At 40.0% G+C, this 26750-nt stretch overlaps 1 protein-coding gene across 1 annotated transcript in view; it reads left to right on the forward strand.

Annotated features, from left to right (window-relative positions):
* scfd2 (sec1 family domain containing 2) overlaps positions 1-26750 on the forward strand; it is a 102018-nt gene that overhangs the window by 73757 nt on the left and 1511 nt on the right. Inside the window, exons 6-8 of the mRNA XM_085347550.1 lie at positions 10959-11104; positions 19376-19510; positions 24120-24239. Coding sequence (XP_085203676.1) covers positions 10959-11104; positions 19376-19510; positions 24120-24239 — 401 coding nt within the window. The remainder of the gene's footprint in view (positions 1-10958; positions 11105-19375; positions 19511-24119; positions 24240-26750) is intronic.

The following is a 26750-nucleotide window of genomic DNA, read 5'->3' on the forward strand; positions in this document are numbered from 1 at the left end:
AATATTCAACAACTACTCAGCAGACTTGTGTGCATGTAATAATTCTTTCCGAGAAGAATATTTTGCATGTGCTTAAGTCTCGCTCAGATGCAGTTATGTAACTACTGAGAAATTCATGAGACAGGAGAGCTAACATGCTGCATATGCATTCAGTCAGGCAGCCACAGTTAAGCTGATGTGGATATGGGGAGTTTGTTCAACATCTTCAACATAACACTTTATACAACACACACTGCTTTCCCCTGCTCCCCCTCGTCCCTCTATATTAAAGAGAGGACTCGGGTTGCATTGCGTGCAGAGTTGTAATTTTGACTTTGTCTGGAATTGGTGTAATTTCTGTGTACCTCTCCTCCAGATTTCTAAGATTTCTACCCCAAAACCGTGAAACACTGCAACCGCTGTGATTATAACACACTCCGCCATTCAAACACACTTGCAAACACACAGCACTGTAATTACAAAGGATCAAAGACAGATTTAGCATGCCTGACATCTCAACTAATAGCACATGACGGCACGCTAAAGCGCAACTCATAAGGAGCAATATCAAAGAGAAGTTTCAACACTGTTTTTTTACAGTGAAGTTTTTATGTCTTATTTAACACTGCAGTCATGAGTCAGCTGATGTCTGGCACAATCGAAGAGTTTTAAATAAAAAAGGAAAAGAATTTGAGTACTGACTTTAATATGAAAAGAGGTAATGTGCCATTCACAAAGTATGGTAAAGCTGTAGTGTTTGTGCAGCTTTGTTCACACAGTGAAAGTGTGTGAGTGTTTGTGCGCCTACCCATCTGATCTGCTTTTAAAGACCTCAAGTTAGATGAGAAAATTAGGGCCTGCCATTCTCTGAATTAGCAGATTGGTATGTTACCCTATGATTTAAACTGGTGTCCTCACATTCAGCTCAGAGATAGCATTAGACACATGTACCCTTATCCTTGTTAGTCATTTATTATACTCATGCATACTGGCAGAAACTCCCTTTAGTGGTGACAGGGTGTTTTCTCCATCAGAGGGTGAGTCCTGCGTGCTCACTGTTTGATCACACCTGTTAGCAAACAGCATAACATCTGAGGGTTGCCACGCCACTGCATCCCACATTCCTGTCATCTAACATAGCCACCAAGCCGACATGAAAGTGCTCTGTGTTATTAAGGCAGATCCTTTTGCTCTCCACAGTTATGCTGTCTGCGGGCTGCTTAACCATGATAGTTTTCTCCATAAGTGGCAGAGTGGAGACCACACCTTCCCCAGCATGTAATTAATCACATTAGCTGCCTCGCACTATCTCTTGTAGCAGAGGTGTGTGTCCTTTTTGGAAATGACAAGAAGAGGAAATAAATATAGAAACTCAGATCCACACTAAGAGTTGTGCTTTGCAAGGTCTTATAACAGTGAGGGAGGTGGGAGTTAAAAGTGAGTGCTTGATGGCCTAAGGTAGGTGTGTGTGTGTGTGTGTGTGTGTGTGTGTGTGTGTGTGTGTAGCATTGTTCTGTACTTCTTAAAGAGTCAGTGAAGCAGCTCAGATTAACAGGTCTTGTGTTTTTTGTCAAGTGGGCCACTCTGAGAAGGATTAAGTTCTCACAGTGGAATTCACACAAGTATATGCCCAACTTTTTCCAACTTGGATGCTGACACAGCAATCCAGCTCTCAGCTTTAATTAGTTTATCACTGATTAAAGGTGGACGTCCTATTTTGTTTTTTGTCCTTTTAGATCTGCCATTTTTGCATTAAGTGATAATAAATAGTGGTCCTTTTGACTAGTTCGACACACATCATTCAGGTATTTAAAAGTGTAAAGTGAAGAAAAAGCTAAACTGTTAAGAAAAATTGGTGGATAAAGCCTCCATAACACCCCCTATTGATGTGTGGGCGACTCCGAAGCCCAGTGACCTTGACCAGAAATCAAGTTTTCTGAAAATCTTGTGAACGGTGTAACTCGGGAAAGATGCAACTTTTGGATTTTCAAAGTTGTAGTCTGGTTCGACTCTGTCTGATCTCAAGGTCAAGGCCAAAGGTGAACTTTTCAGAAGATCGCCTAGGGATTTCAAATTGGTGCATCTACTAGTAGAGTGAAGGGTAGAGCTGGCAGCCGCTGGTACATTTACATTTTTTTTGTGTTAAAAAAAAAACAAAAGTTTATCAACCTATTAAATTTTAATTAATTTAAACTCAATAAATTGCAAATATTCACATGAAATTGTTTAAAAAGTTTGTCTGTGTGGGAACAACTCCCATTGAGAAACGCTGCAGTTACCCTCCCTTAATGTCCTTCCACTGGTGTTGGTCTTTAGTCAGTGGTGCTGTGGCCAAACTTTGGTTGGCCTCCAGGGAAATAGAGAAATAGCTTTTGGAAAATGAATTCATAAATGTTAGAAATTCTTCTTAACGGTGTATGTAATTTGCTGTTTTTATCAGATTTTATGAACATGCACATGCTTGCATCATCTTCAACTTCCTCATAACTTTGATTTGCTGTTCATTTGCATAAAAGTCCATTATGATTTTCCTATATTTATTATTGTGTTAGCAAATGAAAGTACACAAATCCCTGTATATCAAAAGATCCACCTCAGTGATCAAAGATTTTATGGTTAATTTTAACCTGCAAATCTGTCTGAGGTTAACCTTGACCGAGCTGGATACAGTGTTTGTTTTTCAGTTGTCAGGAAGCATCATCATGTAAGGTAAAAGAGGCACGACAAGCATGTAGCTCAAAAAGCCCACTACTTCCGTCTCTCCTTTTTCATCCCGGCGTTCTGCAGGAAAGATTTTCTTCCTCAGCATTCCACACGGGATTACCACGTCTGATATAAACTCTTTTTAGAAAGTTGTGCTCGGCAGCATGAATCCTTCTCCCCCTCGCTTAAAAATCACGTACTCTCATTCTTTTCTCAGACCAGAATAGAATTTTTGATCACGTTTCAAAATAAGCTGTGATATTTATAAGTAGTCGGGTTGTCTACATTCCACTGATAAGTACAGAGTGATTAGTTTGATTGTGGGGTCAGCCATAGACAGTGAGCTGTTGCAGTGCAGTTTCAGTGTTTTGAGGGTTGTTGAGGAAACAGACTGTGTTTTTCTAATTTAATGTTCCCTGTGTTCTTTAGCAGAGAGTGCATTTCTTGTGAGATGAATAGTGTGGCATTGGTAATGAACACAAATGCTTCCACATTTTTTACTTCCTCTTCTTTGATGATTTTTTTTTTTTTTTACTTGATTGTTTACGTGCACAGTGCATTCAGTCTTTGTTGGTGCAGCTGCTCTGTTATATGCTCGAGAGAATATTTTTCTTGAACCTCAGTTGTAACTGTACATTTGGAATTTTTCATAATGTGGAGAAAACACACAAAAAGGCTCCGGTAATTAATGCGCTGATCCTTGTAACAATTATTTCCTGTATAAGCAAAGCCTGATCTGTCCGATATGCCTGCACTAGGCGACATCTTTCTTTGCTAGCATGAGAATTGGCACTCTCCTGTATTTTGACTCAATCCTGCATACACTGTCTTGTTGCCATAATAACTCAGTAGAGGGTAAATCATGGCTGAAAATAGTCCCCAGCAAATACACCTCCTGTTTCAGTAATGGGTGATCTAAAATATGTATATATAGACAATTACTTAGCGATAAAAAGGCGTGTTTGTACAGAATACGTGATGTATGAATGTGAAAAGTGGCTTAGTTTGTGCTTATAGGGCAAAAACTTAAAGTTTATTTTTCTTTTTATGACATTATGTAATCACAGTCTCTACTAAATACAGTTGTGGTCAGAGGTTTATATACTTATCGTGGACATGAATTATCGTGGTACTTTTAATGATTTCTTTTTTATGTTCTTTTTCCAGGACTGTACTAGCTTACATCTTTAATCTGTAATTGGGTTCACAAATTTGAAATTATATAATCATTTCAAACTTGTACACCCAATTCTTGTTTGTTTAAAGTCATTAAAGATGTACAATGTACAGTACAACAATGATGAGTTCATGTAAATGTGTGATCTTAACTGTATAATACGCATATGTCACCACTCCCCCTCTTTATTTTGGATAGGCGAGTGTTTAACTATGAGCTAACTCTTGCTAACGTTGTTAGCCCAAGATGAATCTGTAAAAACAAATCTACTCATCTGTTAATTAGTGCTAAGAAACATGTAAAGAAAATACCAATTCACACATCAAACAAGCTACAGCCCTTTGTGTCATCATGCAACAATAGACAACTTTAATAACATTTAAACGACTGAGATATCCTATAAAATCAATTTCCTGTACAGTTATAATGACAAAGAGATTAGCTATTGAGACAAAACAGTGTGTTTTTTCATAACAGTTTGCAAACATGTTTCTTTGCGCACTAAAGTTGGGCTTTGACACACAGGAATCTAAAGGGACTCAACTACCCACTGAGGAAACTTCAGTCGTTGGCACTTAGCCTGTTTTTTTGGTTTTCAGCCTCTGAGGTTGTCGTATAAAGTGGTAAAAAGAAGGCCTGTCTTTTCTTTATGTACAATCCCACACAGCTGTGGTATAAAAGCTTGTCATCTGAATCATCCAAGCTTTTATGTGAATCAATGCGTTACACATTCAAAAAAATAGCAACACCTACTTTTATGAGAACTCATCAAATCCCATCTTTTCAACCTGATAGTAGTTTTACTTCAACAATGAATATTTTAATATTTCTTAAGTCTTCAGCATCATCTTCCAGCTCTGCTTATTACCTAACATCCTCCTCTGGTTGGTTCTTTTCACCTTGTGAGTGTCACAGGTTATGTTCGCACCTCTCTTAGTAATTTATTGCTCATCTCCGGCTCTGTTAGATCAAATTAAGGAAACACTCAGTCAGCTGTTTCCTGCCTGGACTCTTACTGGACTCTTTACCTAATCTCTTTGTCTCTAAGCAGTGTAGTGTAGCGATGAGTCAGACTTGAATAATATTTTCTTATCTACTAAACAAGTTGGTGTCTGTTAAGATGGGTTGTTTCTGGATATAAATGCATACATGGAAATGGCAGAGCTGTTCATATGACAGCTCTCATTTATTTTCCATCATCGTCCAATGTTGTTCACTTAATTTAAAAAAAAAAAAGAGAGAGAAAGAAACGGGGGGATAAAGATAATTCAGCTTGCATTTTTGCATGTGAGACACGTGTGCTGCCGATATGGTGGGTGGCGTGACTGTGCAGCGTGAGATGAATTCAGACACAGGTGTTCAGCCTCGCCGCCAAACTGGATGTTCCCGGGTCAGCACCTGGTCCTGCTCCTGCTCGGTGTCTGCAGATCAACATCCAAAGCACAGGTTGCTCGGGGTGGGACCTGCATCCAACTCCTAGCTCTGGGCGTGTACTGTATTCTTTGGCAACAAGTCGAGCAGCTCCCTCATGGCAGACACGCAAGCGCTCAAAGAGATTTACACATCTCCCTCTACCTCACCCTCATATTGGAGTGGACTGCCACCACTAACACACCCACTATGCACAGACAGTATTTTAGTTGATTGCTTTCAGTAAATCAGTAAAATTTACTGCGTGTTTGCCTGATCCCCCTTTTCTTTTGCTTCTCACTGTAGAAATGCTCAGTGACTAACATTTGTAGTAGGGTGTTTTTTAGGACGCTTTCCCCCTCTGCGGGTGTCTGGAAAGATAAGACCCACATCTGTCTGAGGCTTCACGCTCAGCTCAATTGAATAGACCCGCTGTTTTTTTTGTAGGAGTTTACCGCTCAGCCTGGGCAACGCGGGAGAGCAAATTCAGCGGACCAGACACTTTTACATTCCTGAAGACAGCAAATCAAAACAAAGACACGCTTTGCTTAATTTGATATCATCTATATGGGATGGGGAAAGGAACTAACAGAGATCAAAAAAACCCAAGCTAGCATGCTGAAAAAGTAAAGCTGTTCACTCTAACTGCTGAAAGTGATGTATAGCTCTACATACACTCAACAAAAATATAAACGCAACACCTTTGTTACGGCTCCCATTCCCCATGGGATGGACGTAGAGACCTAAAATTCATTCCAGATACACAATATAACCATCCCTCCCAAACAGTGGTCACAAATCAGTCCAGATGTGTGGTAGTGGGCACATCTGCTATATTGAGATAATCCATCCCACCTCACAGGTGTGCCACATCAGGATGCTGATCTGACATCATGAGTAGTGCACAGGTGTACCTCAGACTGCCCACAACAAAAGGCCACCCTGGAATGTGCAGTTTTGTCTTACAGCAAAATGCCACAGATGCCACAAGCAATGAGGGAGCGTGCAATTGGCATGCTGACAGCAGGAATGTCAACCAGATCTGTCGCCCGTGCACTGAATGTTCATTTCTCAACCATAAGCCGTCTCCACAGGCGTTTCAGAGAATATGGCAGCACATCCAACCGGCCTCACAACCGCAGACCTCGTGTAACCACACCAGCCCAGGACTTCCACATCCAGCAGGTTCACCTCCAAGATCGTCTGAGACCAGCCACCCAGACAGCTGCTGGAACAATTGGTTTGCACAACCAAACAATTTCTGCACAAACTGTCAGAAACCGTCTCAGGGACGCTCAACTGCATGCCCGTCGTCCTCATCGGGGTCTTGACCTGACTCCAGCTCGTCGCCGTAACAGACTTGTGTGGGCAAATGCTCACATTCGATGGCGTCTGGCACGTTGGAGAGGTGTGCGCTTCACGGATGAATCATGGTTCACATTGTTCAGGGCAGATGGCAGCTGAGAATGTCCCAGTTCTTGCATGGCCAGCATACTCACCGGACATGTCACTCATTGAGCATGTTCGGGATGTGCCTGACCGGCGTATACGACAGCGTGTACCAGTTCCCACGAATATCCAACAACCTCGCACAGCCATTGAAGTGGAGTGGACCAACATTCCACAGGCCACAATTGACAATCTGATAGACTCCATGCGACGATGTGTTGCACTGCATGAGGCAAATGGTGGTCACACCAGATACTGACCGGTTCTGGGTCCCCAGACCCCCAATAGCGCAAAAAACTGCACATTCCAGGGTGGCCTTTTGTTGTGGGCAGTCTGAGGTACACCTGTGCACTACTCATGATGTCAGATCAGCATCCTGATGTGGCACACCTGTGAGGTGGGATGGATTATCTCAATATAGCAGATGTGCCCACTACCACACATTTGGACTGATTTGTGACCACTGTTTGGGAGGGATGGTTATATTGTGTATCTGGAATGAATTTTAGGTCTCTACGTCCATCCCATGGGGAATGGGAGCAGTAACAAAGGTGTTGCGTTTATATTTTTGTTGAGTGTATATAGCATGCCAAATACCATAAAGCAAACTATTTCTGCAGGTCTGTTTTTAGTGTTGTGAAAATCCTCCTGAAGATATAAGAGTTTGAGGTGGCGTAGGTGCTCTTGCACTCCATCAATTTAGCTTGCTGTGCATAAAGGGCGATTTTTACCACATGTTCTGCGAATGTTCGATTTTATCTTCAAAACTCACATGTTCCTAACACACAATGTATACATCTGGCTTTGCTTTCATTCCAGAAGTAGGTCTGTGTAAGACATGAGCTCATGGTTTGTTATGTAATATTTAGGTAAGAGCTTTAAGAGAGTTTCCAGGATTCAATGGTAACCCTGTGGTGGTAGAAGTCATGCATGGCCCTTTGAGTCTGCTTAATTAGACCGATGTTGGGTTTAACTGAGAGCAGTAGTGAGTGTTTCAGAGAAATAGAGATATCTTGTTTTTTAGTGTCTTCTGCATTCAACAATATAATTTTTGCTTTAAAGTGATGTCCACAAAATCAAATGTATGTATTATGCAGCTGTTTTTATTTTTTATATTGACAGCTGCTCATCTGAACAATTCACACTTGGTGGGTTTATTGTTACAGACCCGAGTTGGGATGCATGGTTCGTGTATTGTGGCTAAAATTGCTCTCAATTCCCAGGATTCTTGTGGTCTTTGGTTTCCTACAGTGATTGCTGTTTGGGCCTCCCTGTGAGTGTTTGGTTATCTTTGTGAGGGCATTCATTGACATTCCTGAACCTCTTACCCGTAAGGTTTATCCTTAACAAATTAATGTGCAATTTAAACCTAATTCAACCCCAAAACAGGATGTGGATAAAAAAAATGAAAACAGGCCAAAAAACTTCTAACATTTGCAAAGATTTAATCTTTTTGATGGCCCAGAACTCAATCTAGCTCAAAAGATAGCTGGTCATGATTTTTTTTTAGTTTTTTTTTTATTTATTTGTTTTTATTGTTTTTGCATTTCCTGTGAAAGATGGCTAAAATCACTTACTCATCTTTTTGGATGAGTGGTTCTTGATAAAGCTGTATCCCACAATCTGTCCACTGTGCACAGTCACATGCACACACTCCTTCAGTGAGTGTATCCTTAAAGCTGTCCGCTTTTGCCTGCGTGTAACGCGATTAGTGGATATCTGTAAAGTGTGCCGGGAAACACGAGTGAAAGAACAAACAGATGCTACGTTAGTTCAAGTGAAAACGCCTGTTTCTATTGCTCATGTCTTTAAAACTGCACAACTCACACTCTCGATGAATAAATACTACTTAAGGCCAGAGAAAAATAATTTAAACAAGAGTTGGGTGTAAACCGTTCTGTTAAAGCAGCCACAATTAATATCTTTGTAATAACTGTGCATCATTTGGCAATGCCTGTGTCAGAACAACGTGACAGGCTCTGTAGTGAAGGGTCCACAAAGAATTGCCTGAAACTCCCTCATCTCTCAGCTTTATAAACCCTTCTAATTTCAGCTCAGTGTTTTGTATTCACTGTGCAACTTAACTGTTTTGATTCACTCACATGGCTCGGAACAATATTTTTGTCTGTAGCAGACATCTGTTTTCATTTGTTTCATTTCATTGTAGACTTCATGTCTAGAACCAAAACGGCAGACACACACTTATGTCCCGCAGGAGTTGGGAGATACCAAAAATGGAGTTAAAAGGGTCTAAATGTTGACGTTTTGCCAGGTGACTACAATATACACCAGAAGAATCATCCTATCACTGAGGGATTAAAAAAACAAGCAGGTTTTACTGATGAATGGATCGATGGATGGGATTTTTTTTACTGTGCAGCAGCAGTGCTGTTGTGGGTCATACCTGCTAAACATCAGAATGTTTCCATTGATATTATGAAATCATGTAAACATTTGTCATACTTCAGGATGTAAGTGTGGTAAATATATGTAGCCAGAAGTATGCATATGCTGCCATAGACCACGAGTATGGGCTAGAAACCGTGATGAAAACCTCGTACCTGCAGGAATGGAAGCTGCCTGTTTGTTATTTGACAGTCCATGCAGTATTAAATCTGGGGCGCTACATGAACCCGAACATACTTAAGCAGATAAAACATTTATGAAATGCACATTTGCATGCAGAAACTATGACTTGGCCCTTATTGTGGCTAAGTGTTACCGAGCCAACAGAATAACTGTAGACTAGTCTTGTTGCGTTATTGTTGTTTTTAGGATTCACCCATTCATCATTCCAGTTTCTGAACTACTTATCCTATTCAGGAGTGCTAGAGGAATGCTAGAGTCTATCCTAGCTGTGAATAGGGTGAGAGGCATGGACTATGTCCCCAGTGACACAAGCCTGTAACCTGGCTGGCAACCTTCTTGTGACTTCCAGCAACAGTTTAATAATTGAAATCACAATTTTTAAAGGCTAAGCAGCTGGGATTGGGGAATACACATTTTTCCTACTAAACTCAGTTTAAACTTTGCTTTCCTAACACTGTGAAACAAAGTGTAACTTATAAATACATATTATGAGTATATAAACGTAATGATTTGGCATTTATTGGTTATATAGTAGATAATAACAAAACAGAACAGAACTGAGATGAACAAAATGAAAAATACAAAAATGTGTTTATCTTATTTGCACTCATTTCAGTTGAGTTCAATTAGTCTTTACTGCACTTTGGTGTAATTTGTGGTAGCACTAGTTTGTCCTTTCTCTGGCTTTCACTGTGTGTGCAACTGCTCATTACTTCAGTAATGAAGCAGATAAAACAAGAGTGAAGTGACGTTCACGGCATTAATACGTGCTTCAATACGTGCAATAAGATCTTGTTGTAATTCCGGTTAAAATGTACGTCAGGTTTATATGATATAGGTTGTGCATTTTTATCACTGAGTGGACCAACATGTCCAAGCAGAACATGAGCCAGTTCCTGACTGTAAGGAAACTGTAGCTTAATGTTGGAGTCACGCCGCTGCGTGAAAAGCACTTTTATGTGTAAACTACTTGTACAAATGGTGGAGTCATCATTGTTCTTTTTGTTACGAGCCTCTCAGAGTCTGTAGTGCTGATTCAGTTTTCAGGTCTGTGTTCTGTAACACAGCTGACCTCCTTGTTAATTAAAGGCAGGCAAATCCCCAAGCTGTGTGCTGTGGAACTGCAGGTGCCCCTCAACCCACTTTGCCAGAAGCGCTCTAAACGGACGTCTTGGGCGCCATCGTTTAGCCTTCTTCACTATCTTCTCACTCGGTTTACTTGTCTTTGATATTTTTAAGCCCCACTCTCCTTTTCTCACTGCCATTTCTCTTTCTTCTTAAACGCTGTCATTTCGGGTTTATTTCACAGCAAGTCTTTGCTTCCCTAGGCACTTCTTTAGAAAGAAGGGAACATTAGATTTTGATTAGGCTGCAGTGCTTTCCGCTGGAATAAAGGAGCTCTTGTCCTCTCACTCCCTTGCGTTTACCTTGATAATTGGTTTCAGTACACACCCAGCTGAGAAAATTACCCACAAAAATGAACATGCCACATCTTATGGCCAATTGTTTTTGCAGAATCAAATGGGTTGTTTTTGCCTATTTAGCTTTCCTCTCTGGCCAGTTTTGAAGCAAAATGTAATGTGTCTACTTTTAGATGAATCTGTGGTTTTTAATGTTCTGTTAATGAGACTGTGTGCTTGTTTTTTATGAGGTTGTACAAATCCTGAGGAGCTGACCGCAGAGCGAGTTCATTCTGCAGTGGAGAAGATGTTCAAGACCCTCCGAGGTTTGAGCAGCACCAGAAACCACCTCAAGCAGCTACGCTCCATCTACACTGCCAGCGATGGAGTTCACCAGGTTGGAGGCACACAAACTCTGACTGCCAGCCTCAAAACACATGTTACAGGGGTGGTTTGCTTTACCCGTATCAAGTATGAACACTACCACAGCTTCAACATATCCCAAGTTAATACAGAATACAGTTTTTAAATGATGATTTCATTTATTAAGGGATAAAAGATATCCAAACCTACCTGGCCTGATGTGAAAATATAATTGTGCTCTAAACCTAATAATTGGTTGTGCCATCCTTGGCAGGAAGAACTGCAGTCAAGTATTTGTGTTAGTGGTAATGAGTCTTTCACTTTGCTGTGGAGGATTTTTGGCCCATTCTTTTTTGCAGAATTGTTTTAATTAGGAGCGTTTTCCAACATGAACAGCGTGTTTAAGGTCATGTCAAAGCATTTTAATCAGATTTAAGTCTGGACTTTGATTAAGCCTCTCCAGAATCATCATTTTGTGTTTAATCCAAGTGCTCTTGAGCATCAGGGTATATACTGATGGCCAGACATTGTCCTTTAGGATTTTCTGGTAGAGATCAGAATTCATGGTTCCATCAATTATGGCAAGTTTTCCAAGTCCTGAAGCAGCAAAGCAGCCCTGGACTATCACACCAGCACCACCATGTTTGACTGTTGGTATGATGTTCTTTTTTATAAAATGTTGTGTTAGTTTTTCACCAGTTGTAACAAGTTCCACTTGTGTCTTGTCAGTCTCTGGGATCATCAAGATGTTTTTAGACACATGTGGGATGAGCCTTTGGTCAGCAGTGATTTTCTCCTTGGAACTCTCCCATGGATAGATGTTTTTTGCCCAGTCTATTTCATATTGTTGTTACTCTGACTGACACCTGCAGTTCTATAGATGATATTCTGGATTGTTTTTTGACCTCCTGGATGATCCATTAATGCGCTCTTGAAGTAATTCTGGTAGGCTGGCCACTCCTGGGAAGATTCACCACTGTTCCAAGTTTTCTCCATTTGTGGATAATGGCTCTCACCGTAGCTCACTAGTTTACTTTCAAATCGTTTCCAGCCTGATAGATATCAGTGACATTGTTTCTGAACTGTTTCTGTAGATCAAGGTGTGATGTGTTGCTTTTTGAGATCTTTTAGCCTACTTCAGTTTGTCAGATACTTTCCATTTAAGAGATTTCTTTCTCAACAGGCCAGGAATTAATGAGGCCCGGCTTTGGCCTGTGTAATTGAACTCAGCTTTCTGAAAACTGTGGTGAATCACACTTAATTCATGATTTAACAAGGGGGACATTTTACTTTTTCACATAAGCCAAGATAGGTTTGGAAAGCTTTTTTTCCACCTTAAGAAATGAAATAATTAATTAAAAACTGGGTTTCATGTTTCCTCTCGTTAACTTTGTCTAATATTAAAATTTGCTTGATGATCATGAACGTAAATATTACAAATATCTTTTAGAAATCAGGATTGTGTAAACACTTTTTCACTGCACTGTACATGTAACTTTTTACTTTGTGTTTTATTTAACTACTCCATGTAATGTTCACTCTTGCAGTGGTTGTAGCTAGGGGTGGGTTTTAATAATCGATTCATCGATTAAAATCGATTCTGGCTTGGATAACGTGATATCGATTCATTAAAATCCTGAATCGATTTTTTTATATAAATATATTTTGCCCAAAATTCCAGAATCTCAGGTGAAACGTCACAAAATTTCAACAACCACCAAACATTTAAAACAGTAAATGAGAGCAGGTACACGGCTTCTGCACAAAGACGTAAACACAAAGCGTGGACCCGCGGATCAGAATCAGTGAGATGTCGCCTTTCTCACCCGACGGCACGGACACGGTCGGGGCTGAAAGCCGACAGCTCGCTGACTCTGATGTTTCGGCGGGTCTGCGCTTTGTGTTTATGTCCTTTTTGCGCTGATCATAAAGCTGTTAGTTTTATCTCTCTCCAAACAATATTGACCAAACCAGCAGCAAAAGAAGATCCAAACTACGCTTCACATAAACATCGTCATGAATTCCCTCTTACTTTTGCTGTTTTGCTTCGAACACGATAAAATCACACTTCATGCACATCTCTCTCTCTCTCGCTTTCTCTGTATACTTCAAGAACAGTTTCCCGTTTATCCCCAAAATCTGTTTTCTGCATTATTCTCTTGCTTGTTACACACAAGTCTACCGTTGTTTACAGCACTGTCGGCCGATGTTTTTTTTTCCTTTTACTTACTTCCGAAAAGAAAACCTCATTTCTGCCGTTCAATACTGAACAAATTTATAAACTTTTTAAAATTATACAAAATGCAAAACGCTTAGCGTGTCTCTAATAAAACCACTGTAACTTCAGAGGTAATGTTCATATGTTGATTAATGGTTTTCTTTTGTTTTTGATGTACTGCAGAATATTTTTATAAAATCCCAGGCCAGGAAAACCACCTTCATGTTTTTATGTGTTTTATCTTCAGCTACTTTGACACAAAGGCCTCTGCTGTGACGCTCACACCTTTGATAAAGTCTGGAAATTGTCAGCTTCCTTTTTATAGATACAAAAATATGTAAATGTACTGATCTGAATTATAATATTTCTGACTGTCTGAGGCAAAATTTCCCAGATTCAAATAGAATCGAATCGAATTGAATCGAATCGTGGATCGAATCGATTCAGGACCTTGTGAATCGGAATCGAATCGATTCTAGAAATCAGTGACGATACCCAGCCTTATTTGTAGCACAAGCACAGATTTACCAGAGGACCTCTGACCTCTCCTGCTTTTGTTGCTTTCCCTTTTGCGTCATGCAAGCATGCAGGCACATGGGACTTCACTGCGAGAGCCTCGTCACACTCGTCTTGGAGCTTATGTAACTCCAAAGGCCCTCTCAGTGCATCTGAAAGCTTTGTCCTTTTGGTATAGACAGTGACATTCTAGAGTGGCGGCTTCACTGCTGTTGTCCTTCATTCTCATTGGGCAGTTTGTCAGAGAATTATAGGCCAGGAGCTTTAAGGTCAGTCGATTGAAAGTAAAAGAAATATTCTTGGAACTTAAGCTTTTGCTGAAGTTTCATTTAACAATACTTCTGTGTCCTTGTCATTTAGTCTTTTTCTTGTCTACTTCTCCTCCTTCTACCCTCTGAGGTTTATTTCTTGAGTGATTCTCTCAAATCTTACATCAATAATTTAACCAATCACACAGCCATGATGTAGAAAACCTTGGAGATGAAGTTCGTCAGAATAGTGAGATAATATGGTTGAAATGCATTTGAATGTTGCAATCTTTTATCCATTGTACATGCTTTTTCAAACATTTTAGCCACAGTATAAAGTAAATGACATTTAATATAAAGTAGTTACTATAGTCATAGGAAAATGTAATTACTTTGTGAAATAACTTACTTTAGTTTCTTGACAAGAATGAGAGCTCTCTTTCTCTCTGGCTTGCATGCATTCACAGAAAATCAAACCACAGCTAGCTAACTTCAAAGACTGGGATCAGTGACGTGAAGTCTTGCCTGTTTGCAGTCTAAACATCTTCAACCAATTTACAATCTAGACATAACAACTACAAAAAATGTAATGTGTCATTTTTACACAATGTTTCTTGTATTCACTCTTCAGTGCATAGAAATAGAGAAAATAATAAAAAGCTCCACCATAAGTAGAAAATAGACAGCTGTGCTTCTGCAGCTCTCTTCTCTTCTCTTCTGTCCTCCCAACTAGACAAGAATTACCTTATATAAATTGTCTGCATGGACTGGGCCATCTACATGTTACTGTAGGTGGCCTGTGCATTGAAGCTCCCAGTGCTCAAATTTTGTGCTGATGTGCAATTCAGATTCGTAGGTGTGCCCCAAGACTGGAGTCTAATTCTTTCTCAGACAACTTAAATATCTAGTAACTGTTCCAGTTCAGGCTTATGTTCTTGATTAACACAGAAGTTTGAATACATTTCATGACTCAGTCTCTCATTTCTGCATCTGAATAACACTGTAAAAATAATAATAATCATGCAGTGTCTGTGAAAATGTGCCAGTAGCCTCTTGACTGAGCAAGCATTTTGGATGCATGTGAGAAGCATTGTGTTAGGCCAGACCTGGCTGTTCTTGTTCCAGGACTATTATAAAATGATTTCATATGAAAGTAGGACAGTATGATATCTGCCAGCTACTGCTTGTTCTTGAGAAACGTCAGAAATCATCCAGCCTCTCTGAGGATGCACCCCTGCCTCCAGTGAAGCCGACACCTGACGTTTTCTTATTAGGCCGTAGCCTAATATGCAGAGGTCCTCACTCCAATGTTTAAGGCCACTGAAGAGGAGTCAAGTCGTTCTGTGTTATCTACTCCTGTTGTGTGCGTGTGGTACCTGTAAATCCAGTGTAATGATGTTATATAACCCACCCTTTACAAAAGAATATGTGGAAAGACATGATTGTGGCTTTGGCTTGACATGGGTCAGAATCTCTTGCTCTGACTCTGTGATGGGACTCATGGGAATCATATGTTTTTATCCTAGTGTGAGGGAATGAGTGTTGTGTGCCATCAGCTTCAGTAATCAAGTGTTTTGGGGTTCATCAAAGCGGTGAACAAGAGCAAATGAATTAAGTTGTGGCTTAAGTAGGGTTGTTTTGGGGTTGAGCTCTGTCGTTGCATGTTGTCATTTGTGTTGTGTTGTAACTACATTTGTGTGATTATAACACTAAACATAAAAATATTTCAAATTAAAATCAAATACCGCAGCTCCTTTGTTTGCTTCAGTTAGGCTTTCTTTGTTACAACCATAATTATTCTGACCAGCAGACAGCTACACTCACAGCCTTGAATGGTCACGTGTATTCTCGTTGTAGAGGCGCACAAAACTCGCGCATGTCATGGTGTGAGTAACTGAGCACTATTGAAATTCCGAGAAAAGAAAACAGTGGGCTATAAGTGATCAAGCTGTAACAGCGAGACGCTAAAAAAAACTGAATTCGAGTTCAACAAAGGGCTTGATTTTATTGCTTTTGTGGGAAACACTTGAAATTGGGTGGAAAATGTTCTTAGTAGCAAGCATCTGCATCATGATGAAAAGTTTTAAGACTTTCAGAGACTAGCAACAAGGTGGGAGAGTTGTATAACCAACCAAAAACCATAGTAACGAGAAAATGAATCATTTGCATCTACATTGAACAGATTGTGACACATGGGTGAGCATACACACCTATGACTAGATAGACTGTCCTCCCTCTTGCGTGGGTTTTTGAGCACAGGCTTTCGGAGGTATTTACTCAGGTTTTTATGTCTTATGTAATATCTTTTCTCTTTCTATTATGACCAGTCATTGCATTGACATGGTAATAAGATATAATCTATTACCACCTACATGAGATGTGAAGCAGTCTAAAGCATAAGTGCATCCAAAATAAAAATGAAATTCAGAAAACGAAAATTAATGTCCAGCGAGGGCAGTGACTGAAAATGACTCTTATTGAACATTAAACATTAATTTCATTTGTTATTTAATATACAGTTATATTAATTTTTAGATGTTACATAGAAAAAAATAATAAAGGAGGGTATTATTTAAGGCTGCCCTACTTTGTGATAAGTAAAGTTGCTAACATACAGTTTCTGTTTCTTGATCAGCTCTTGCCTTCTAGTTCAGGAAGCTACTGTTTCCTGCCAGGAAACAGGTCAAGCAAACTCCTTGTTGCTTCAAAATTATTACTATTCAATTGTTTTCTAATTATTTTTAGTCAAGGCAGCACGGTGGCACGGTGGTTAGCACTGTTGCCGCACAGCAAGAAGGTCCTGAGTTCAATTCCACCATCAGGCCAGAGTTCTCCCCGTGTTTGCGTGGGTTCCCTCCGGGTACTCCGGCTTCCTCCCACCGTCCAAAGACATGCAGCTTGTGGGGATAGGTTAATTGGCTAATCCAAATTGCCACTAGGTGTGAATGTGGGAGTGAATGTGAGCGTGAATGTTTGTCTGTCCCTGTGTGTTGGCCCTGCGACAGACTGGCGACCTGTCCAGGGTGTACCCCGCCTCTCGCCCTATGACAGCTGGGATAGGCTCCAGCACCCCCGCGACCCTGAAAAGGATAAGCGGAAGCGAATGGATGGATGGATATTTTTAGTCAGTATATTGATATATTAATGGGAGGAGATGGCCTCATGGTTGTGTGTTGCCCAGTTTTGGGGAGAGCCACGTCTGAGAATGTTTTGCCATCAATTGGCGGTAAATTAAAAAGAAATTACAGCATATATTCTATAGCAGCATCAGTTTTCCTACTACCTACATCCTGCTATAGAGAGTGTATTCCTTTACATACTTAACATTTAGCATGACTCGCTAAAAGGTTTCATATTTTGACAGGAATGTTCAAAAAGAAAAGAGTCCACAGGCTGATGAATTAAACAACACCATTTTTAGGCATTTAAATGATATGCATAGTACAACTTTATCATATTTTTGGACTGGGTTGTTTCCAGGGACATGCCAGACTGTAGTTTTCCATGCTCCATTTGTGTTTTTCATTTTATCACCTGTTGTTTTGGAACATTAATTCGTTCATCTACCTCAAAGCCAATAAAACCCATGGGGAAACCTGATACTCACATTTGACGGGGGTGTGTATGTGCCCTCACATGTTTGTGTTTGCAAGGGAATATTTAAGCGCTGACATTATCATATGACTAATTCTAATATTGTTTTTAACATGTGGGTGTTGGTTTAATGGTATTGGTTTTAGGTTTTTCAAATTCAGATGATAATGGAGAGTGCGTGACTGCGGGTTGGATTTGTTGTTTATGCCTTGATGTTGCGTATGCACATGCACTATCATGCTTGAGCCAGAGGTGAATCATTATTGTGTTTACTCCAAGGTCTGTTTGTGCAGAGTGACCCAAGCTGCACAGTCATTTTGGTGGAGGTGTATGTTAGTTTATATCATTTGGACAGCAGGATTTCCCCAAGCCTAATCTGGATTCTCCTGCAGGTTGTTGAGGAGTGGGAGGCTCTGAGGTGTCTGTTAAGAATGATGCATATTGAGAGGATGTCTGTGGGCAGAAACACCTGGACGCATTAACATTTAGACAGTATTGTATGTGTAGGTGTGTGTTTTTAGTGCTTGTTTCTTTGCAAGATCTAAATCGGGGGTGGGCAAGTAGTTTTTTCAAGGGTCCACATGAGAAACTGGAACTGTTCTGCTCAATATTTTTTTTTTCTCTAGGGAAATTAAATTATCTACCAATGATCTAAAGGATAATCCGCTCCTTCCCACCAAATATAACCTCATGTAAAAAAGAGACTTTCAGTTCTGGAACATGTTCACAATGTTTATTTAGACACTTATGCTATTCACAGTACTCAAATAAGGCTTTGCCAAGTCTTATCTGGGTCTTTATTGTTCTCTGAGAGAGCAAGCTTTGGTCCCTTTGAGAAAAAAAAATCCGCCTTGAATTCTTGATCCGCTAGCTTTGAGGGCTATAAATGGTTCATTTTGTCCTGGGTCACTGGGCAGAAAAAGTCCTCTGTTAGAGTTTTTTTTTTTTTTTCCCCTCCATGGATCACTGTAAATAAAGACATTTATGAAGCTTTAGTTGAGGTTGTGCAATTCAGCTCCTCCAAGGACACACACTTTATTGAAACACCTTCTTTTTTCTGTGAAGTGGGACAAAACATAAGCTGCGGTTATTATAAAAGCAAGGCTGCTGAAACTTTGGAAAAGTGGGCCAGGTGTCTACTTTGAAGAAGCAAGTTACATCACACACTAAGCTGTCTAAGGCGAAAGGGGGGATTGATGTGTTCACCAAAGTTCACAGTAAACCATCCACAACCATTTGCTGCTAATAATAATTCAGACTGGACATAGAATAGTTAAACTAGTCAGCATGAACTTAAATATCCCTGTCTGAATAATCTTAGTTTCTGGGAATCATGTTAATGGAATATCACATTCTTCATTTGATTCATCCCTTTATCACCCACATGGTTGGCCAGAGTGCTTTTTTTAGCCACATATAACCATGTGGGGTTCTTTACTGCGCTGTTTTAAAAGCTCTTCCTGAATTGACTCATAAGTCAGCAGCCTGTGCAGAGCTTGAACAGGGCTGTTTATAACTTCACTGTCTAACACCCAGAGCCATTCACATAATCACGCAGGGGCTAAAAGCCCAGAACAATATGGACTCCACAAAGACACCAACAGTTCCTCAACCCCCAACCTGTAGCAATCTGTATATTTGCATAGAGGCTGTTATAAAGAAAAACCTCCACTGTGATTGGAGATGTTAAGCATGCTTATTTGTGTGGTTTGATATTTATGCTTTACAGGCGACCTATCGACCTTTCCTGCGGCAGATTCTAGAGGAAGTCTTTCACCCTGATCGACGTGAATGTCCTGACATCGAGCACATGTCTGGAGGTCTTACAGACCTGTTGAAGACCGGCTTCAGTATGTTCATGAAGGTTAGACATTCCTCACAAACACTTATATGCAACAGAGTCAGCTCTGTCGCAGAAGAAATTACCTGATTTGAGTTATTTATACTTAAATTGGATAAACTGTTAAGAAAATGTATGAATGGACGAATACATAAAAGATTAAATATGGAAACTTTACAACTGGGTTACATTAGTACACATGGCTCTGGTAACATGCACTCTCTGAAGGCATCATTTATACTGAAATGTGCATGCGGAACCTGCATTCCAGACATTTGGTATACTGTGAAACAGAAAATCCCAATGTAGATCCCAAACTGTCAAGCCACTGAAAGCCGATGTCAACCCTTTACCATTCACTTTCACACGAAAGCAACTGATTTCTTTGGTTGCTAAATGACTGCAGTTATAAAAAAGAAAAGTCAGTCTTCACAGTGATAAACATGTCGTACCATATTCCTGTGCCAGTTTTTACCAACATGTTGCTAGCATCATGTTCCAAATAAACTATCAGTTTTTCAGCTTCCGCTTTTTATTACGATGTCTTTGTACTTTGTTTATAGTCAAATATAGTTTTAAACAAATTTTCATTTAAATCTTATATTGCATCGCAATTTTTTGGATATGGCAGATTTCAGAAATCCCACACAAAGCTGAATGAAATGACTATACTTTTTGGACAAAAATCAACCCTTCAGAGGATAAACCGCCAAACTAATACTTTTTATACACATTTTCAAAAGTGTTTGTGCTGTACCTCAAGTCTGTTATACATATCAACCAGTGATATAACTAGAAAGGGTTTGCTGACTATTTTTCTTGATTCCCAAGAATGAGACATCTTTATTGTATAACTGGTAAAAATGAGTCACTTTTGGGAGCTCATTTGAAGAAAATCAGAGATTACTGATGAAAAAGCATGAAGCCTTATAGTCTGTGGAGATGAATATCTTCATGATATTCCAGTGCCTGTCACCTATGGGTGATTTTTGATCTCTGGGATCTATATGTGTATTAGCCTCATCTCCACAATGTTTCCAGCCTAATGGCATTACATTTGTCGACAGTGTTGGGGTACTTAATTAGTTTCTTTAATTCCTTACTGCTTTTCTATTACTCTTTAACTCTACAAGATGTACTGTTATGTAATAACTACTTAACAATATAAATGTTATGCTACAGTGCAACACACTGGCATAAACCAACCCAAAGAACGCTTCAGTGATTTTGTTGTAGAAAGTTGTCCTGGTAGAAATTGATGCTACAATATTACAAGCCTGGCTTGTAGTTAGTATCTTGCCCAAGGATACTTGACATGCAGACTGGAGGAGTCAGGGATCAAACCAGCAACCTTCCGATCAGTAGGTGACCATAATATGTATTATACGATTTTTTTTAAAAATATCTGTGATATTTCTAGGATATCTAGGATAGCAATGAATTTGCAACTTTTGCAGAAAGATTTGCAGAAAAAACACATATGAGAACTGAAACTGTTGTCTGCCGCCGTACCCCAACGTTTTTGCCTGGATCTGGTCATAAAGCCTTCAAATTGGATATCCAGCTCACAGTAGAAGCTATGCCAGGTCACTACTTCAAAGAATCACATTTATTTTAAGGCAGAAAATAATCCTCAGATGACAGCAGCACAGTATGATATTGAGGCTCTTAAAGAGCAAGACCTTAATGGGAACCGAAACAGAAAAGAAAGAAGTAATGCAGTTGGATTTGCAAAGTTTAATTGTTAAAAGTCGTTGATAATTGGCTTATTCTTTCATTATTCTTTCATTATTTTAGCACTAGTCTGAGTTTTTTTTTTCTAACACTATGCATAATGTACATTTCCTGCAGAGTGGATCACTCTCCACAGTCTGATTGTCTCACATCTGGGCCCGCTTAAACTGATGATTACCCAGAAGGGAAGGAATTAGACAAGTTGTGTAACTGTGGCCCGGTTTCACTCAAATTAAGAAACTTGGCTCAACAACCACCAAGTCAGACAACCTAAACCTATAAAACTGACCTTGTAGTCTATAGGAGCCCAGTGCACACCCTTTATGCCATAAAACACCTCCTATAAAACTTCTATTTTCAGCCAAAGAGTTTACTGTGAACACAGTTTACATTATTAAAACACAGTGGACCCTGCTGTCTGGACCGTGACCTGCTGAAAGCCTGTGCAGTGTTGTTTCAAACTGTCATCTTAAACTGTCTGTAACCAAATTATTTGTGTGTCTGGTGTACCATATTTAGTCTTTGTTTAAACAGAATCCCAGTTGTACAAGCGATCTTGTAATGTTAATGCAACCATAGTTCTTGCCTATGACTGACACCAGAGAATCACAGAGTGATTTATCTTGCACAATTTACAAATGCAAATAGTGCATGGAGGAGAGGAGAAAGTCTGGAGTGGTCAAAACAACAACACTTGTATTTTATAGAACAACGTTGTTGCTTGACTGGCGCGTTTCAGCTTGTAGCCTCATCATGGTCGTCATCTGATAACCCTGATGACCTTATCGTGTTGGTCAAGCCATAAAGTTGTTCTGTGTGCTACAAGTGTAGTGAAGACTTTACTTCTTCACTTTGTGTAGATTGAAATCTGCTGTTTGTGAGCACCCTGCAGCTACATTTTATCAGAAATCTGAACGGTTTTTGTGATAAAGATAAGGACATCTTTATTGATCTCTGCATGGGAACTATTTTTTTTTCCTTTATTAGAAGCATTTAAATAAACTCATCAGAACAGAAAATCCAAAACAGTAAACGTTTGATTTTCTGCAGTTAAGTTCGGGGCTCGTTTGTGAAGGGTTTCCATTATTTCTGCACATCAGATTGCTTCTTTACTTGAATTCTCTGACAAGCAGAATAGATAAACTAACTGATCCTATTTTGTTTTGGTTTACCTATTAATGGTTACCAGATGTCAAAGGGGAAATCTTAGCCCAGAGGGTCCATCTACACTAATTAAGCATAGTGTTGATTAGTTAGTTAGCAGGACAAGTCAAGCTAAGGCATCAGTCACAAAGGCTTGGAGACCACTCAGCAACCACTTATTAACATCTGGTTGCTAGACAAAAATGTGCATTAACCAGGTGGTTGATGGAGTTTGCCCGCTGCAGCTGAATGAAACTGGGTGCAAACAGGATGCTTCACCAAAAACCTCTTTGTGATTTCTCTGTTTGCTAGCAGACTGCTGCAGTCACATGTAGTTTGGATGGATGATACCATCTTGATGCCAACATATTACTAACCAAGCAGTAGTGAAACTTGAGAAATGTAAACCTAAAATGGGTTTATATTAGTGCTGTCAGCGTTAATCTCGTCAAAATGATATTAGCGCCACGTTAGCAAGCTAACCATGCTAACGCGTTAACACCGTGCAGCCCCACACTCCTGGGCACACATGCGCTAACTCATTAACGGAGATTTGGTGCGTTAATGCAGTTATGGCGCTAACGTCATTTTAACGAGATTAACGCTGAAAGCACTAGTTTATATCCATAATCCCAAAAAAGTTTTATTTTTGCTTAATAATTTTATATATATTTATAGATTTTTTTTCTAATTATTCAGTTGATATTTGCCATGATTCTGTGTTTTGTGCTCATCTTTGTGTTTTTATGGACTGCTTTAAATTGAACTAAACTCAACTTCATTTATTTTTTTATTAAAGAAATTAATAGCTGGTGTCTAGCAAAAGACAGAGGCAGATAATGTTGAGAATTTTTTTTTTTTTTGAGAATTCACATTAAACAGTTTGGTGAGTGGCATTGTAGAAGAAGTCCACAGATGATGTCTAAAAGTATGTTTTCTTTTCCTCAGACACACTCTGCAGCACATTTCAGCTCACAGCCCCTCCCTCACCATGTGAGGTTCAGATCCAGGGAACACACTAGTGGGGATTTACTTACACATGGGGATGCCATGTCTGCATTGTTTAGAAGTCCCACCAGATCTGCCTAGATGTACAACATACAGCTTGAGCTGAGCAAGTTCCCAAAATTTCCCATGAACACATGTTGAATCATCCCTGACATGCTTTATCCCAGCCTGCTGCTGCTTCACGTGGATAGCCACTCTCTCCTTAGGTCCACCCCCTGCAGCTCTGATTGCTTGGTTAGCATTCACAGGCTTGTCCTGACCGCTGCCCGCTGACCAATAGTACAAAGCCATTGCTCACCACCATAAGCACCAGACATTACCTGGTGTTAAAACAGCATTTTAAATGACAGTTAATAATGTGCTAGCACAATTTTTTTTATATCAGTCTGTGAGATGCGCCCTGACACAGGTGATGTGGGATATTTAGGTGTCTGTGTGTTGTGTAAGTGTGTGTGTAGAGCTTACATGTCCACGTGTTAGCCATCATGACACCAGTGTGAGGAGACGTCTCACTCCGAGTGTTGTTAGCAGGTGCACTGTGATCAGTGGCACCACAATATCACAGGAATCCAGCTGAGAGGTGACTCAGCAATAATACATAAGAGATGGCAGAGGTGTTATATAGAAAAGAGATGATATAAAGTGTTCAGTGGACAAAAATATATGTTTATTAAAGGAAGGAAAGAAGCAGCATAAACAACTCCAGTGGCCTAAAAATACCTGTCAAAATGTCTCGTCTTAACTCCAGGTGAGCCGTCCACATCCTGGCGACAACCCTCTGCTCCTCCTCTTCATGGTTGGTGGAGTCACACCATCAGAACTTCGTCTCATCAAAGAGACTGTTGCCACACACAGACCGGGGACCCAGGTGAGTCTGTGGCCTGTCGCTGTCAGGTGACGTTGCTCTTTCCCAGTTCTGCTTCCAGTCCAGTTCAATAATTGGGGAAATGTTTTGTTCAAACTACAAATGGCTTCACTGGTAAAATTAAATGAAACACATCATGTTTTAAAGCAGAATTGAGATCCATGCTAGCAAGCTTTACCTGCATGCTTTAACCTCAAGAATGAGCACTGAAATAACTTTTACCGTCATATCACTTAAAGTGATGCCATACAAAGTGATTAAACTTACAACTAAAAATATAGTTTCATTTAATTCAGAAACCTAATGCCTGAGCTCCATATTTTGCTTTATGTTGAACTGTTTATAGTAATATACACTGAATGGACACTTTATTAGTGGACGGGTTTGAGATGTTTTAACTTGAAAAGCTAACAAAATATATCAGGATACACTGTGGCTATAAAGGGATAGACATGGTCAGCAACAAGATAGTCTGCGGGATTTAAATAATTCTCAGTTGGCACTAAGGGGCACAGAGTATACCAAGAAAACATCCCCTACACCACTACACCATTGGATCCATGCTTTCATGTTGTTTATTCAAAATTCTGACTGTACAATCCTAGTTTCATGTTTTTAACTGACAGAAGTGCCACCTGGCGTGTTCTTCCGCTGCTGTGGCGTATCTGCTTCAGCATTCGACATGTCATACGTTTAGAGATCCTCTTCTGCACTCTGGCTATTTTCCTCTGACTTTAGGCATCAACCAGCCTTTTTTATGAAGAGAACTTTTGTTCACTGGATATTTTCTTCCTGCCAGATAATTCTCTGTAAACCCTAGAGATGGTTGTATGGGAAAATCGCAGCAGATAAGCAGTTTCTGAAATACTCAGGCCAGCCTGTCTGGCACCAGCAACCATATAATCACCTTTCTTCCCCATTGTGATGCTTAGTTTGAACTTCAGTAGGTTATCTTGGCCATCTCTATTTGCTTAAATGCTTTGAGTTGCTGCCATGCAATTGACTGTTTAGATATTTGTGTTAACATAGAGTTGAACAGGTGGGCCTGTTAAAGGAGCTAGTGAGTATATATTATATTATATTATATTATAGCTATCCAAGCTTTGTTACCCTCTCCTGTGACAAAAGCCACTGGTGATATAAAAGATTATTAGAAATTTAACATTAACAGTATCAAGCAATCCTTAAGTTCCATACTCAGTAGTATCTGCTGAATTTCAAGCAAAGACTGACTGCATGAGCAAACCTAAGTACTGACCTACATAAACAGGTGGCTCTGATCAGGCATAAAGGCATCTGATCTTTACACCTTTTAATACACTAATTGCATACACAAGATGTTGAGTCTGTCTGCCTGTCTGTGTGTTTGGGTGGTTTGAGTGGTTTGAGTGCTTATTGCATATGCAATCAACACTAACACACAAAACATGCAGATGATGCATTTCCTCTGGATGAGAGGAGTGCAAGAAATACGCGAGGGACATGAGGCTCGTCTTAATAAAAGGCTTCGAGAAAGAGGCCAGAGGCAATGAAAGGCTTGGCAAAGATCAAAGCCCCCCCATCTGTAATCAGAAGAACTGAATAAAGACCAGCTTATATAATAACCTGCAGGGCCACACGCACTCTAACCCTTACACAGAGATGTGCTCACACTTTATGTGATGTGTTTGGACCAGACATTCATGAGTATTTACACTGAAAACAAACAGCGACGTTTTGCTTTTGCACTTGGATGTAATTCTTCTGAAATACAGTCACTCTGCCACCACAAACAGCCACTGCTGTTCTAGGCAGTTAAGGGCGCAGAGTTAAGTCAACGCTGCTGCAAAGAAACAGGGCTTCTCTGTTATACAACATCAGAAGAGGTCTGCAGAACTATAGGAGTGCATACTTCAGCTAAAGCCGTTCAGCTGTGTACTTCTGTCATTTTAAAGTTACGTTTTTGAAAGCTGCATCTGAATCCAGAGCTGCGTAAGAGAAAACAACCACTGATCCAACATCCATTACACTACCAAACAAGAATTTGGACAGGCGCAAGGTAAAAATTATCAAAAAGCAGATATGGGTTAATGCAGTAAGCAAAAAGACAGACCTTAAAATGCCTTATATTGCACACTACTGGCAATCGCTTCATGGGGTTGTCACCCGTAATGGATTTCATTTAACAATGAGCCTTATCAGAACTTAGGTCATACACAATAAGCTCTCCCAATTTGGCAATCTATGTAAGCTGCAAAATGTCCCACCTCTCACTCTGACGGTTTAGTGCCCTACATCACTACCTCCTGTTTAAACCTGTCCAGCCAGAGCATTATCATTCCCAGTGCGTAACATATCAATGATTTGTCGTGCCCCTAGGCGTCTCATAGTAACGCTAAATGTACCCTTCTACGTCCTTATGAAACGCTTGCGGCTTTCTATTACAGCCCTGAACCTAACCTTAACACATTTATAGATTCATGCAAACCCGCTCTCATGCCCCTTAACGTGTTGGGATGAGAACCTGTTGCTCCA

Source organism: Diplotaxodon limnothrissa, linkage group LG23, assembly GCF_057381915.1.
Source record: "Diplotaxodon limnothrissa isolate DT_005_m linkage group LG23, D_limnothrissa_male_GT1.1, whole genome shotgun sequence".
In the NCBI taxonomy this organism is placed as follows: Eukaryota; Metazoa; Chordata; class Actinopteri; order Cichliformes; family Cichlidae; genus Diplotaxodon; species Diplotaxodon limnothrissa.